Below are 16,954 nucleotides of genomic sequence, written 5' to 3' on the forward strand. Positions count from 1 at the left end.
GATTTTTTCGATGACATAGGTTGGTGCGGACGAATTTTATCATTGATTTTCTTGAAAATGGTGTAGTTTATGGAAACAAGTCATTCTACATAGTGTTTGAAATATTATATCCAGTGTTCGAAACTCACAGGCGCCTAAGAAATCGGTTATGGCGCATAAAAAATGAAGGCTCTGCGCCAACGTGGCCCCTAATAATTGCCCCCCTCAGAAAGAAAATCCCAATTTTTCTGTTCGGAGATTTTTTTTTAAATTTCGACTCACGGCACCTGATTCCGACTTTCTACTAAGTGCCCCGTGATAAATAGGCAAAAAGTCAATTTGGCAAAAATCTTCAATGGCCCCTAAAAATCGAGCTGGATGAGCCACATGGCTCCTGACACTCGACGAAGAGTTTTGAACACTAAATTTTTGTCATGAGTTGATTTAAGCAAAGAAATCGGACGTTATAGTACGTTTTTCATACTTCGAATTCCGGATTTTCCTGGTCAGGTTGCATCGACCTGCGTCAGGGAGTGAACAATCCTCAAGATGCAGACACCTCCTTTTTTTTCTCTATGTAGGCAATAAACTGAAAAAAAGCGTGGAAAGTTTTGAAACCTGTTCAGCGACAGGGCTCATACTTTAACACTCCTCGCGAGGAAAAGGTCGCGAAGGGCGGAGGGAAGAGGAACAAATGCGGCGTGGGACTTGGGTCCCGCGGCAGAGGAAGGTATCGATAAAAAGACGGAATAGATACGGAGAGTCAGACGAGACATTCGAGGCCGTTGCGCCGCCCAATAAAGCGGAATGACTGCAGCAGCAGAAAGATGAGCGAAATTTACAAGCCCCGAGCTCCGAGCTCTGTTATAGTCGAAAAAAGGTCGCCGTCCCGGAGCCCGGAGCCCGCTCCCGGGAAAATATGCCAAGTCCCCGGGAACCGCGGAAAAAGGAGCTTTTCCCGGACGACTTCGCTGCTCCGGCCTCTGCATTCGAATGAGGAGCCCGTCACATCGTATTTTCGGTTGGGGGGGGGGGGGGGAGACAATAAGCAAGGCTGACAAGTTTCTTTTCAATTTCGGACAAGAAATATGGACTACATTCTGCAATTTGGAACTATAAATTATAGCCCGGTTTAAAAACAACGTATGCGCCGTTAGTTTCCCCATGCACATAAGTGTTTTTTCAGAAAAGCCAGAATTTACAGTTCCACATTGCTAAATGCAGTCCAATTATCTCTGGGTCACCCTACAGCCGAATCTTAATGGTAAGGGGAGGGCGATGAAACTTGTTCGAAGGAGGCAAAATTTGCAGAGAATGAAGATGTTGCATGTGTGAGGAATTTGCGATTTGACTGTTGATTCATGCAAGTTCAAGTTCGTAAGAAACACGATGGTGCCACTGGTTTTCTCTGAAATCAACTCCCAAGCTCAAAAAAGCTCTCAAGATGAGGCAAAACGGAGGGGTTATCCCACGCTACCCTGAGAGTCCACCTCTACATCAAGACAAACTCCTCATGCAAAGATAGGGAGCAAATACATTAGCAGTGATGCCGTGTTTTCAGTTTTAGAGTCCCCAAATTAAGTGGCAGCCCTGTCAATGTATTTGCTCCCTATCCTTGAATGGAGCGTTTGTTTTGATGTAGAGGTGGACTCTCAGGATAGCGTGGGATATCCCCTCCTTTTGGCCTTAACTTGAGAGCTTTTTTTGAGCTTGGGAGTTTATTTCGGAGAAAACCAGTGGCACCATCCTGTTTCTCGGGAACTTTTACATAAGAATCAACAGTCAAATCGCAAATTCCTCACACATGCAACATCTCCACTATCTCAGGGTCACCCTACAGCCGAATTTTAATGGGAAGGGGAGGGCGGTGAAACTTGTTCGAAGGAGGCAAAATTTGCAGAGAATTTGTGGCAAAATTTACACGCTCGCGGCGTTTTTCCGCAGGATGGTGGAGAATGTATGCCAATTCTGCTGTGCTAAGGAAAAACGCCGCGTGAGCCATCGACCAATCGCAAATTTTCGCAGAAATCTGAGAATATTTTTCCTCCGACTTTTCAGAGGACGTCGTGTCGTTCGTAGTTTGGTCTGATAAGTCTAAAAACAAGGAAAAATACGCATAACTTTCTTCAAAAATAAGTATCCTCTCGGTGGCAATTTAGCAACATTCAAGCACCCATACAGCGTTTTTTTTTAGTACAAGAGAAACGTTCTAAGACATTGAGGTGTGGAGGTCGATCGAACCTGCTTTGGGACCATCCATACATATTATTCGTCCGGCAGTGTTTCGATTATTTTTCATTTCTCCACCCTCGATGCCAGGCGGTGGCGTGACGTGCTTCGCGATGAATCGATTGATCTGTCATTTAAACCTATGGAGGACGATCGATAAACTGGGCGTTCTCAACGAACCCCTTAATGATCGATTCTTTACCACAGCTTCAAACGGAGAAATATCGATAGTGGATCATTCACGCCTCGCCACTGTCTCACACCTTTCTTCTGAGGCACTGGAAAGACAGCCGTAGATGCTCCCCTTCTCTCAATTAGATGTTTGATGTAATTTATCGACAGCAATTTTGCTGAAGTAAATCACCGACCACAACGCTGTAAAGCTCAAGTAAAACGCCGTATGGACACTCCAGTGGCGTGGCGTGAATTGCGATGTATCGATTGTTAGGCCATTTAAACCTATGGTAAAGAATCGATTTTTAGGGTGCTCGTTGCGAACACCTTGTTAATCGATTCTTTTCCATAGGTTTAAATGGCAGATCTATCGATACATCGCAAAGCACGCCACGCCACTGGGACACTCCATTCGGACGCTGCCGGTTGGGATTCACCATACCGAAAGCAGGTCCAACACATCAGTACATACGTAAGATTGGTTAAAACATGTAAATTATTGTACACTGGAAAAAAATAGAGTAATGGAGAATTTGCGTGCAAATGTTTTATTGCTTCATCTGAGAGTGCTTAAAGGGCTGATGTCACAGTATTTTTTATAATTTTTGTCTGATATGGGAAACAGTATAAAAAAGGTTTAAAACTGAGAAAATGCACCGCCTGGCCTGGTGACGTCATCTGGCGGCATTTTCCATTTAAACACACGTATTTTAGCAGATTAGATCATTTTGTCGTATCCTCTCCAATAATTGTTCAATTCATGAACCGGGTATCCTCGTGTTCAGTTCCCTCAGTTCTTTCCACTTGAACACAAAATTCATCAAATTTCAGACACCAGCAAATTCTCAATTCCTTCGAAAAATACACGAAAAGTTCAATCATATGAGCAACACGCACTGGTCGATGATCGGTACCCAAGTCATAATGGTAGCAGTGCGATGGCGTGCATTGCGATACATCGATTTATCTGTCATTTAAACCTATGGAAAAGGATTTATGTTCAGGGTGTTCGCGAAGAACACCTTAAAATAAACAATTCTTTACCATAGCTCCAAAAGGGAAAACATCGAATATCGTAATTCACGCCTCACCATTACGTAGTAGGGCCATTTAAGTATTACGTATAAGATATATTGGTCGACTTTTTTACCCCTCCCCCTTCCCTTAAAGCCACCTCTAAGTCAACCTCTCAGGACCTGTTTAAATTTTACACTGCCTGACATGATCCCGTCTCCTCCCAAATGTTCCCTAAAATAATGCAGAGAGCCGAATCGACTATTAGTAATGTTTATTTTTCTGTTCTAAGGATTATCTTTCTCTGGCTCTCACGGCGATAAAGTCGCCTTCAAGAGAACTAGCATGCAATCTGAAGACATTAATTTCCGACATTAATCGCTCAAATCAAGAAGCTGGCTGAAAAACATCGAAAATCCGTTACTAGCCCCTTCTACCTATTGAGCGATAACTATTCGGGCACGGGTGCTGCCGAGTTGCATAATCGCCGTTTTGAAGGCGATTCCCGTGCAAACGCTAAAAACAGTAATTGTAAATGCGTGATAGTTCTGGGCTATGACGTGGCGTTTCTGTCGGCGCAAAACTATGACTTTACATACCGATGAACAGTTCGTACTTCTTTGCGCTGGGGCTGGGCCCCTTGGCTGCTTTGCAATCCGAACTCGTCTCACTAACCAGTTTTGACCCCCATTTTTTCATGCGTGACGCGCGTCACCCCTTTTATATTTATCGATGCGTTTGAACCGGTCATGTTTTCTGATGATGATAATCAAAAATTTTGCCAAAAAAAGAAAAATGAAATAAAAAGTATCAGCTCGATGCTCTGTCACTCTTGCAATATGGGAGATGTAATTTCCTCTGAGACAAGGTGTCTAGAATTCTTGATTTTATTCATTTTCTGACATTTCCCTGATTGTTCCTGATATTTGCAGAAAAATCCCTGATAAAACCCCGGGATTTCCTCTCATTTTTATTTATATTTTTTTTAAGGAGAAAGACTTTTAGATGGTGAGAAGAAATCGATTTCTTCATTATTTCTAATTTGATTATTTAAAGCCGCGAATTTCAAAAATGATTTCATTTTGAGACGGAAAGAAGGGAAGTGCCCTACTTGTAGCATCGATTCCCTGACAAATTCCTCAATACCCCGGATATTTTTCATTCTCGGATGAATTTTAGTATTTCTCGGTTTTTCTAAGTCTTGGACGTCATTCTCTAAAAGAAGCAAACATTCACCTAAATTCGAAAATATTCGGCAGACTTGCTTCCATTCTCTGGCGTTTTTCAAATTAATGGAGATTAGGGAAACTGCTCAAATTAATGGAGATTAGAGAAAGTGGAGAATAACTTTGGCTTATTTTCGGTCAACTAAGTTTACGCACTTATAGACTGCGACAGAGGACTCTCCACCTTGCTTCTTGCATTTACTTTCCATGCGAAAATGACGTCAGACGATCTTCTGTCGCGCTCAGAAAGTGCGTAAACTTATTCGGCGTGAACCGTAGCTACTCCAAAATGACTCAACAACGAAAGTTCGAACAATTTTCACGGCGCCATGTGAGAATGCAAACGTCAGAAAACTCAAGGCCTTGCTCTTGGGTCGACTGAATCGGCGGCTGTTGTAAAAGACATTTTACAACGATGGACGTATGCGCCACATTCGTATCCGATCAAGGCGCTGTACATGCACGATTTTGTTGTGCGCTGCAGTATCATTTGTTCAATGGACAGATCGGCCATAGCGCGTCTCAGTTCAATGATTTTATCCTCTCAATCGTAACCTGCACTGCCCGCATTTTTTTATTACAGAAACTCACTTTCAGGTTTTCATTGTTTTCAAACTATAAAATCTCGGAGCTTTTACTCATAGACGTTGGAGGAGGATGAGCTCAAAATGTTTCTAGGGCTCTCATTGACTCATAGACGGATCTAGCTACTTCAAAGGGGGGGGGGGGGGGGGAGGAAGGTCCGCGGGGCTTCCTCCAAACAATGTTTGAAATTTACACCGAAAAAAAAAGTGAAGTTGATTCAACAGCCTGGATGTAAAAAAAAAGAGCGAGAGCTCATAAAATGCTAAATTACCCGCTACAGCAGTTAGTTTTACATCTTGATACTGCTAAAGTAACTGCACTGTAGCGGATAATTTAGCATTTTGAAATTTCTCGCACACTTTTTTTACATACGAACTGTTAAATCAACATAACTTTTTTTCAGTGATATTTAAAGTATCTAGCATGCAGTTTTAGTCAATTAAGTCGTAAAAAATTACCAAATACAAGCGTCCTCCATCCTTCTTTCCTCCGTTCCTTCCTTCTTTCTATTCCCCCCTTTTCTTCCTCCTTTTTTCCCGGCAAAGGGGACGCCCCCCCCCTCCTCCTGGATCCGCCGAAGCATTAACTTAGAAACATAAAATCTGAACCTAAATAATCACAGTGTTTCTTTTAAAAGTGGACTGGATTTAGAATCAGCGCTGATTTCTTTTGTTGGAAATAGAGTTAGAGATATTTTCAATAGAATGATTAAAGTAGTCATAAGGGTATGTAATGGTCAACCAAAAGAACCCTTGACGGCAGTAGCGAGGCGTGAATGATCGATTATTGATATTGATATTTCCCCATTTGAGGCTATGGAAAAGAATCGATTTTTACGGTGTTCGTTGCAAATACCCTGTTTATCGATCCTTTCCATAGGTTTAGATGGCAGAACAATCGATATATCGCAAAGCACGCCACGCCATTGCTTAAGGGGGAAACTGAAACTGCTCGGTGTCACGTAAAAACCGATTTTGGATCGTGAAAATCTATTTCGGTTTTTGAAACAGAACGCTCTCTAGTTCTCTCAAAACACAGGGTCAACATTTTATGATTTTTATATATTTTTAAAAAGAAAAGTCTCTAAGGCTGACAAAAGCGCCAGTAAATCTGCACCAGCGTTTTTCTCGCATGCATTAGCTGGTTTTCTCCTTCGAACTCCGAGTTGCTCCCAGCCCAAAATAATCACTTCAATTTTTGTAATTCAGCGGAGTATTTTAACTGGACATATATCGATGGTGAAAGTAAAAACCACGCACCTTGAATCCTGTTTAAAGTAAAATCGTTGAATATAATTTCTTTTCTTCAGAAAAAAACTATTGAACGTTATCACTTGACATTTTTACAGAAATAGTCCACATAGAATTGAGAAAACCCGATTAACATTTCAAAAAAATACTGCTCATTAGACTTTTTTTGAAAACATAGAGTGACAAGAATTTTGTAACGTAACAAATCTATATCCTTTTTCGAATCGAGATGTATTCCTTTAGGATTCCACCATCCAGTTATTGGTTTTAAAGCAGCGCTTATTACTCGAATTAATTTCATCTTATCCTCGCCATGACACACGTGTCTCGAGAATATTGAGTTTTTTGTGAAGGAGCATCCATATTTTCCCCCGTATTTTCAGTCACGATACGTGGCTGTAATTCCGAGAAAAAATGGAAAATGGCTCTCATTACAATGATGAGTCTGTGACTTTTTTATGTTTTAGCACAGGGACTGTTAATACGTAGTGATGAAAGTCGCGCTGAAATGCATGCACGATTGCCTAATGTCATGAACCGGTAAACAAATTCGCAGCAAAATTTTGAGATCGTGTAGTATTTTTGGGAGCGATAGACACGAGAAGCTCGCAACATTGCAAGTGTCGCGACATAGGTGTGCACGCAACCGCACTTATAAATTCTCTCGCTCACACCGCGTGCGGCAGTAGTAGATTTTTGTGTTTTCGATGATGCTCGCAGACGTGTGTTAAATTTTGACCAGGAATTATCATGTGCACCTACTTGCTGATTTTCTGTTTACTACTGGTGAGTTGCCGTTATTTTCCTCAAAATTCCACGATTTGGACTGAATTTTGCGATTCACGACTTTTCCGGTAAAATGGCGTAAAAAGGGCGGTAAAAGGCTCGCAACACTGCTAAGACTGTGCGGTTTTTTATAGCATTTGCGGCAGATGGAATTCATTTACAGTCGATATACTTCTTTACAATAAAGAGAAATAACTTGGAGCAGATTCAGGGAAAAATTAATAGTAGAACTGTTGGGGACGGCATTTTGCAAATCAGTCAGTAGGTACTTTTCCGGTAATAAAGCGTTTGAGGGTTGCAACACCGCTAAGATTGTGCAAGTTTTTATAGCATTTGCGGCAGATGGAATTCATTTACGGTCGATTTACTTTTTTACAATAAAGAGGAATAACTTGGAGCAGATTCAGGGAAAAATTAATAGCAGAATTGTCGGCTAACTTCCTTACAGCTAGAGAAATACGCTATCAGTGCTATCTCCATTGCTTTAGACACGTAAGAGTGCAACTGACTTTAAATTATTATTGATTTTAATTAAGAAATAGTACTGGAAATGTTTCATTTTAATTTTTTTTTTGTGCTATGAAGCGTTAGGTTCGATATTGAGATCATTAATGTTATCAAAATCAGCACAGAGTATACGATCATAAAACTAAGTTTTGTCTCATGAACTATCTCATGGACATTATGCGAATGCACTTAATTCACATATGCGTAAATGTAAACTGCGAGTCGATATATAAATATAATAATCTACGGCTTTGAGTCTGTGTACTTTTGAAAGTCTCCGGCTTGCTTCGCTCAAATCTAATAACTTTCGCCGACGATGGGTTATTTCTAATAACAGTAAAAGAATACTGCCATGCTAAGGAAAAACACCGTATGAACTTTTAGGCGTTGCCAAAGTTCCTTTCATAAAACGCGAATTTCCTGGTAAATTTATGAACATTTTCCTCCCAATTTTTCAGATAGGTAATTTAGTTCACAATTTTACCTAAAGGTTCTGGAAATTGAAAGGGAAAATATTCGTAACTTCCCTCAAAAATAAACATTTTATCGAAGGAAATTTGGCAACCCTCGAATGTTCATACGGCGTTCTTCCTTAGCACGGCAGAATAGATAATCCTATTCAGACCAGTGGCGTGGCGTGCTTTGCGATATATCGATTGTTATGCAATTTAAACCTATGGAAAAGGATCAATTAACAGGGTGTTCGCAGCGAACGCCTTAATAATCGATTCTTTACTACGTTTTCAAATGGGGAAATATCGGTGATCGATCATTCACGCCACGCCACTGATTCAGACAACTCGACAAAAAAAAATTAGAACTCAAATTAATATAATTCCTTTATAAAGCTCCATCATTTTCTCCCAAAATTGTATTTTTTCTTCAAATGAATACGCGCTTGATTATTAGAGGCATTTCTTTGAAGTCATTGGAAATTAATGATAACCACCGGTCTCCCATCGTGATACCTTATACGACAGCAATCCAAATCTCTCTGACTAAAAGCTTAATTTTGGTTAGATAGTTTGCTAGTTAATTAGTTAATTGGTTGGTTGCTTTGTTATTTATTAACGACGTTTAATATCATTGGTTGCTTTCTTGAAAAAAGACGTGTCATTGTTGCTTTTCTCTCGTGCGAGAAAAGGGAAATGCACCCGATATATAGTGGCAACAACCTCAAAACCTTGGCTACAAAAAGGTCGCAGCTAGCTCTGCTTACCAGTTTGACTCGATGATTGTGTTGCAAATTTTCTCGAAAGAAATGGATCAATGAGTAGTGTGTGAATGCATTCACTGTCGAGCGAAATTCAGAGGATTAATCTCAATTTGGCAACGAAGCGGTCCCCGTAAGGAGACAGCTCGATTTCGCGCCAACGCATTTGTGTGGGAAATTAAGTACGATTGATACTTGAGTCCCATGCGGGATCACGAACACAACATCTAACCGCTTTCCCGGGTGTGTAAATTCCGAATGATGTTTTGGTACTTGCAGGAATTGCAATTTAATAAAAATACGAGATTTTGAGCAAGTCCGACTACCTTTGATGAGAAATAAATAAAACAGAGGTAGGTATTTGATTGAGAATTTACTTCCGTAATTGAAGTGCTCATTGGACAACGATACGGTAGGCAATCGAAGCCGCGAAGATTGTGCTCCTTAGTTTTTTTTGTTTTTTCCCTCTTTTGAGCTCGCCCACTCGGGAGAGCTGTTTGCGATCGATTTCTTTTAGCATTGGTAGTGTCCGTGGCGACGAATGGATGGTTCTCGTTGCCGTCGGAGGAACGGCCAAAATCCCATTGATTTCAAGGTCTAAAAGTTGAATTTTCGCGGGTTACAGTTTTCCTCCGTCGAACATTTCCGTTCCCTCATTCAACTGAGGATTAATTGTTCCTCGTTTGCTACACTAGAGAGCAGCACTTTCCAGTGGCCGAGCATATCATAGCATGTTGCTATGGTTTTATATCAAATAACCTAATTGTATGTTATCATCCTCTTATCTTTTCAATGCAGTTTTTGTGTGCAGTTGTACTTGCAATTGTTATTATTTCTTAAAATAAAAAACATGGTGACCTCGACGTGATTTAATAATTTGTTCAATTAATTTTAAGTTACTAAGACTAAGATTGAGATTTGCGCATAATTAATGGATAATCCTTAAGATTGCCGTTATTGGTACCATAGAAGGTTAATTAACCTCAAAATAATTGCATGCTTGAGAGCTCGGTTGAGACTCGCATTGGGATCCTTTCAGAGTTTGTTTAAACCTCATATTAAGAATGCTTTAGGATTCGTTTGAGCCCCTCGCATCAAGAATGCTTGGGAATTCGTTTGAGCCTCGCATTTAGAATGCTTGAGAATTCGTTTGAGCCTCGCATTGAGTTTCTTTAGAGTTCGTTTTAACCTTAAAATACAGATGCATGAAGTGCTCTTTCGAGCTCCGTGCTATTTATAGTGCGCGAGGTGCTCCATTGAGCCACCCCATACCTACAAAGGCGTGATGTGCTCCATTGAGCCACTCGCATACAAAGGCTTGAAGTGGTCTCTCGAGCTCCACGCTAAAATTCAAGTGAATTCCTTTTCAGCTCTTAGTGTATACCATAAGTATTGTGTAAGAATTATGGCAGAAACGTTCCTCCAAACCGTGCTAAATTATAGTTTCTTTGAACTCTGTGCCGATAAAAATTCAGAATTTCAGACTGCCAGCTTAACAAAGTATAACCTTAATTCAAGTTGGCGACTTGATTTAAAAAAAAAAATTAAAATTAAATCATATGGTTTCATTACATTGTTGACAAGTTAAGAAAAAGCTTATCAACGATGAAAGCCAGAAACAAAAATGCGATGGCAAAAATAGCCATTGCAACATTTGCCGCAAAATCACATTCATAAAAGATAATTCCATTTCTCTCTCTTTATTTCTCTTTATTTATTGTAATGTGAAAAATTTGTCATATGAAATTACGTCATAACATTTTGCATCGGCATGTAACCTCTGATAATTGGGTAAAGATTCATTTAATACATATACAATTTCAGAAAAAATCATTAATAGTTGTTAATAGTTTCCCAAAGGCGAGCTCTCCAACACAGTAGTGTTGGAACCAGCAGCTTGTTTTTCATTTAGAAAACGATACAAACTTTCGTTTTATCGTTTTGACATTTTCATTAAATTCAAGGCTGTTCCTCAATTTTTTCTTCCCTCTAATAAATGGTGGATTTCAATACATGGAATTCCATACACTGATTCCCATTGCCATGGTTTGACTCGGGAGGGGGGGAGGGAGGGACCATTTACTTCTTACGAGTTTAAAGGCATCAGTGGCTACATCGCGGTGACCAATTTTCCAGGGGAAACTCGAAAAGAACTTAAGATCTCTTCAAATAAACAAAAAAGAATTTGAATATTATTATAACGTTTAAAAGTTAAAGTAATTACATTTTTAGGTTCTAAACGAAAACAATTTTAAAATACCTGTCTATCAAATAAATTCATTTGATGGGTTGATAAGAAGCTGGCTCCCAGCACCTACCTCCCGGCTGGAATTGGCTCATGATGACGTCATTTTGATGCCGCGGTGATAGTAACAGAGTGTTTCATAAAGCAGCATGACATCAACATCAATATGAAGTTCATATCGAGCACTTAGACTCAGAGACTATATTAGCAGAGACAGAGACCCTCCACTGGCCTCTCGGCGACAGTTGGAAGCTTTTACTTTCGGGGATTCAACACTTCCGTATGGACAATAATTTTCTGGTAGCTTACCTACTGGATGATTGATGAGGTTTGGGTGGCGTAATGTGCCAAACAAGTTCTCCAAACTTCGGTTTGTTTGCAAAACTAAATTTTCGACACTTTGTTAAGCATCCACCTAGTAGGTGGGTCAACAGTTGAATGTTGGAGTCCCGAAATTAAAAGCTTCTACCATTGCGAAGATACCAGTGGAGGGTCTCTTGTCGCTGGATATTCGAGTGACATCGAAGTGACGTCGAAATGACACCATACTGATTCATTTCAGAAGGCAATGTGATGTCATACTGACGAGGTGATTATGAATCACTTTGCCTCCCCCCCCCCCTCCCACCCTTTATTAACTCGCTTTTACGCTCGTGCTAATCCCACATTTGCATTCCAGCACGCAAGTTTTAGTAGACATGTTTGTCTCAGACGTGGTCCATAGTAAACGATAAATCAGGCGATCCTAAATTCATTTCGGGGGGAAAAAAGCTCACTACACCTGTGAAAGCCAGTTGAAAAAGAAACCGAAAACCCCGGTATTTTGGTCGTTATGCGTCAAACCACTCTCACCTGATTTTTGCAGGAACACTATCATGATTTTGCAGATGTTCTTCCAAATGTATTGTACTTTGGTGGATCTCGAATCGTTTTAAAAAAAATGACGGAATACACGCATGTTTATACGATCCGTATACGAGGCACGCGTAATTGTGAGCGATGTCAAACTGTTGTCACCATGAATTGTTTGCTCTGTGCGAAGAAAATTCTGCGAAAACTTCAAGGAATGATGTCAATGTGTTCTCCTTTTAAAAAAAAACATAGAGTCGGAAATCTTCAGACACCGCGAACGAGTTGTATGATAGCCGAATTACACCGTCGAAATGTTTTCTTCGAATGTATTTTATGTTGGTAGATCCTGCCTCGTTTTCAAAAGAATGCGGGTTTATACGATTTGTATACGAGACGCGCGTTGTTGTGTGCTATGACAACCCGTCGAAAACGCCTCCAGTTTTGCGCGATACTTCCCTGCTCACACCCGAGTTAAAATATTTGTATCATAAATTGCCGTGTAGAATCTTCCCCTCTATCAACATTCTTAAAATAAATGTCTCGCATTTAGTCGGGAAAACCCTTTGAGGAGACAGTTTGCATCATTTACGAACGTTTCGTACCGAATCCTCACTAGAGTCCTCAATGAAATGATGGCGGATACGGCTGTATTTGATTTCTTTGCGAGGAACGTGTTTTTGTAAGCTGCGTTAATATTAAACTGCTACCAACAATCGAAAACGCCTTCAGTTTCGCACGATACTTCACTGCTCACACCAGAGTTAAAATATTTGTATCATAAATTTCCGCCAGAATCCTTCCGTTTTCGAGCATTCATGAAGTATGTTGTCTCGCATCCAGTCGGAAAAAACTTCTGAGAACTGTGAGCATTTTTAAATACTTTTGCATCAAATTTTAAGAAAATGGTTTGAAGTATAAAATAAACAATTCAAGAGAAAGTAGAAAATACAAAAATTGAAAAATAAATAAGTTGTAAATAATATAAAAATGTAAAATATAAAAAAATTCTAATTGAATTAGGTTTGTTTTCTCTTCATTAAAATGAAATGGGATGTAAATTTTGAAAAGTCGCGAGCCGTTTCAGCTTCAGCAATAGTGTACCTATCATTACACGATTTGCCCTTGGTTGATGAAACGCTGGAGCATTTTTAAAAACGCACAATCTTCCTTTCAGCCTGAAGCTGGACTTGTTACTCCTTGGCATATCTTACTCTAGAGTATAAAATCATAAGGGTGCCTTGTCACGCTGAGGATGTCACGCTATACATGTCACAAACCGGTTTCTCCTCCACTCCCCGCTCTCCTCCCGCCGCGCATGGTCACATGATTCCCGCCGTCTCCAAACTGGATTTTCCCTAACTCTTAATAATTTTAACGATCTCACGATATCTGCACATTAGAGACGCAAAGCGCCTCTGGGGGGTTGGGCCGCGGAGTGGCAAGGGGGCGTTACTTAAATGTGTCATTCCTTCATCTATATACTTCCTATGTTCCCAGGTGGCACAGCAAATATCCTGTCTACCGACGCCGACCACCATTGCTGCCAGCCACGCGAAGACCAACGAATTCGTGGAGGACGTCAAGAAGAGCATCCCACACTGGCCGATGTCGGTCAAGTCAAAATACGTCTCAGTGATTCCGGACCAGATTCCGGAGGCACCCCCCGAGCCGGAGAAGAACCAGCTGATACAAACGCGGTCCACAAAAATCCTACCACCCGCCTCGCCAGACTTGGACATAGCCGACTACAGCCTCCCGTTCAACCGCGGCAAGACCATCTCCAGCGACCCGGCAGACAAGAGCTTTCAATTCCCTGAAATCCCACCGCCAGAGGATACGACCATCCATGAGTTTCGAGAGTCCAGCGACGAGTCTGGCGAAGGGATCCTCACCCCTAGAGCTCTCCCTCTACCATCCCTTAACACGCGCCATAGCGAGGATTTAAACCTGAATCAATTCCCTGCAGTTCAAGGTCAAACCAATGACATCCAGCCGAAGAAACAAGAGGATGATGTCTCAATTTTAGACGGCCTAGAGGTTGATGAGTCTGAAAAGAAGTTATCGCCCGCCAGTAGCACCCCATCAGTTTTCGATGGGACTACGCTAACTGATAATAAAGGAGTCAACCGGTCTCCTACAAACCGACAAGATGATTCTATTTCTGCTGATACAAATGTCCCTGAGGATTTCTCGAGGAAGAATGCGAAGTCAATATCCGATGCAGCAAACGGGCGGACGGAATTTGAGGAAGGACAAGATTTTACCATTCCAAACCCGGAGAACGGCATTCTTGACAGCCAATCAAATAACCTCCCTTCTCGCTCTCCTAAAAATAGCACTGCACCTGTAGAGGTAAGCGACGAGTCTAAACCAAGTCAAGAGAGCATTTCTGTCTCTGCTATTATGAACCAAAAATCTTCAGAAAATGCGGTCCCTGCAGTCTCTGAGTCCTCTGAAGGAGACGGAATTTCAGAGAGATTGAGCAAAAGCTTTGGAGCAAATACAGATTATTCAGCTGCTACAACTCCCGAGAAGGCGTTGACGGACAATTCACCTGGAGACACGCTAAAATCAAACGTAGCGTCAACCATCAAAGATACTAATTTAAACCCTATTTCTTTCCAAGATCCGTCGGTTCCTGGTGTTTCAAACAGTGTTGACAACAGTGAAAATATAAATTCACCCAATCAACTGGCTTCGACAGATTCGTTGACTATTGGCTCCGCAGGATCGCAGGATAATGATTTTCAGGCTACTAGGCAAGAATTTTCGGCTCCTCAAGTTTCCAGCAACCCAAGTGACGATCTCTCAAACCAAAATTATCTTAAGAGCTCTGCACCTTCGAGTTTGACGCCTTCTCTGAATCCACCTGATCCTGCACTCGGAATCATCAGTAACGCTGCCACTGATTCATCTGATTTACTCACTTCAAAAATTTCCACTAGCACCGATGGTGTGGAAAACAAAGGTTCTCTTTTAACTGCTATCTTATCAAATTTGAATGGTGTTGACAAAAACCAAGTGAAATTAGACGTCGAAGCCTCCGTCAATTTACAAAATTTACCGGCCCCTCTAACTTCGAATACCGCCACAGAAATCGTAAAAGACAAGCATTCTCCCGTAAATGTTCTTTACTCAAATCTGACACATGCAAGCACTAAACCTGATCCTGCCATCGAACCAAACGTCCATCCTTCTCCTACCGTACCAGACTTGTCGACTTCTGGAAATACGGGCAGTACTAACGACCTCACAAACCAAAGTATCCCTGTAAATCCTGTCTCCTCAGAGGTAATACCCACTGAAGCTGTATCTCATCCCATTGCCAAGTCAAGTGTCAGCATTGCTTCTGACTCGTCAGACTTAGCTGCCTTAAACATCGCGAATAAAGATAACCCTTCAAATAAAGTTATTCCTACAAGCGATGCCTCCTTAGAGCAAAACACTACTCGATTAGATTCCATTGCCGCGTCCGGTGACATCATTATCCCTACGTCACCAGACTTGCCTGCTTCAGATATGACTAATACTAAAAACCCCACAAATCAAAAGGACTCTGTGAGCGATGTCTCCTTGGAATTAAGACCTCCCGACACTCGGTTAGATCCTATTGCCGGGTCCGGTGTAATCATTTCTTCTAATTCACAGGCGGAGTCTCCAACGGAGTCGAACGTGAGAGATGGTGCCACGGATACAGTTGCAACGAAGAACAGCGGTTCGGAAACTGAGGAGCGAAGAGTCGTTGACAGTATTACAAGTGACCCTAATGCAAGTAATGGTTCAAAACAGCCTCAAGAAAATACAAAAGCGGGAGAAACGATGATCACACAAATCAGTCCCACATCCGTTATTTCTGCGAATGGGGATCAAACGTCAAGTTCCGCTCACGTTCAAGTTGAACCGGCAACAGCGGTTTCAGACCAGAGAGCCTCGTCACCTGATGTTAACCTAAGTGAAGACATCGGGCAGGCATCAAGTGTTGGTTTAAGTCAGATCGAGGAAAGCATAAAATCAGATAAGAGGATGGATGCACAAATTAGTCCAGTTTCCGTCGTTTCTGCTAACGGAGATCAAACGTCGAGTTCTGCTAACGTTCAAGTCGAGCCAGCGACAGGGATTGCAGACCAAAATACCTCTTCACCTGATGCTCATAGTCCCGTTTCCGTTGTTTCTGCTAACGGAGATCAAACGTCGAGTTCTGCTAACGTTCAAGTCGAGCCAGCGACAGGGGTCGCAGACCAATATACCTCTTCACCTGATGCTCATCTAAGTGAGAATACTATGCCAGTTTCAAGCATTGGTTCTGATCAGCATCAAGAAAGTCCAAAATCCGGAGAACAAGTGAACGCGCAAAGCAATCCTATACCTAAGATTTCTACCAACGGGGATCAGATACAGAGTTCTACTCGAGTTCAAATCGAGCGAGAGCCAGGGGCTCAAGAGCAGAGCACCTCATCCCCCGATGTTCACTTGAGTCAGAATAGTGGACCAACTTCAAGCATTTTCAAAACCGACTCTCTCAAAGATTCAAATTACCTGGAGGAATCGCCTCCTCACACTCAGCAACTGCTGACGCGAATACCAATCTCGTTATGGTAAATGGAGATATGTCCGCTGATCAAAAGGATTCCCCAGCCTCTGAGGTTCCAGACATGACTGCAAACAACTTTTTGGGTGAAAACCCCCTTTCCTCTACCGTTACTGCACCTGCTGACACGAATACCGGTCCACTAAAAGGGCAACAGGCTAACAATCTTGCTACTTTAAAAACTTCGCCTGGAGGAGAATCGATTAGCAATACTAATAACGCCACAAACAAGATTTCACAAGAAAATACAAAACCATTGGAAACACCGTCCACTGAGAAAGCTACAAATCCTGTAGGAAAAGCCGA

The 16,954-nt window shown here is 41.5% G+C and overlaps 1 protein-coding gene across 1 annotated transcript; it reads left to right on the forward strand.

Moving 5' to 3' along the window:
* Positions 1 to 7,083: 7,083 nt before the first annotated feature.
* Positions 7,084 to 16,667, forward strand: LOC109036164 (uncharacterized). Its single transcript, XM_019050142.2, has 2 exons — positions 7,084 to 7,243; positions 13,558 to 16,667. Exons 1-2 carry the CDS (start codon positions 7,208 to 7,210, stop codon positions 16,657 to 16,659), a joined length of 3,138 nt encoding a protein of 1,045 aa, XP_018905687.2. The 5' UTR covers positions 7,084 to 7,207; the 3' UTR covers positions 16,660 to 16,667.
* The last annotated feature ends 287 nt before the right edge of the window (positions 16,668 to 16,954 follow it).

The sequence above is a fragment of the Bemisia tabaci genome, chromosome 4 (genome assembly GCF_918797505.1).
Source record: "Bemisia tabaci chromosome 4, PGI_BMITA_v3".
Taxonomy (NCBI): domain Eukaryota; kingdom Metazoa; phylum Arthropoda; class Insecta; order Hemiptera; family Aleyrodidae; genus Bemisia; species Bemisia tabaci.

Coding starts and splice junctions, on each gene's coding strand:
- LOC109036164 (XM_019050142.2), top strand. CDS start 7,208: ATGTGCACCTACTTGCTGATTTTCTGTTTACTACTG. Junction 7,244..13,557: donor TGATTTTCTGTTTACTACTG/GTGAGTTGCCGT, acceptor CTATGTTCCCAG/GTGGCACAGCAAATATCCTG.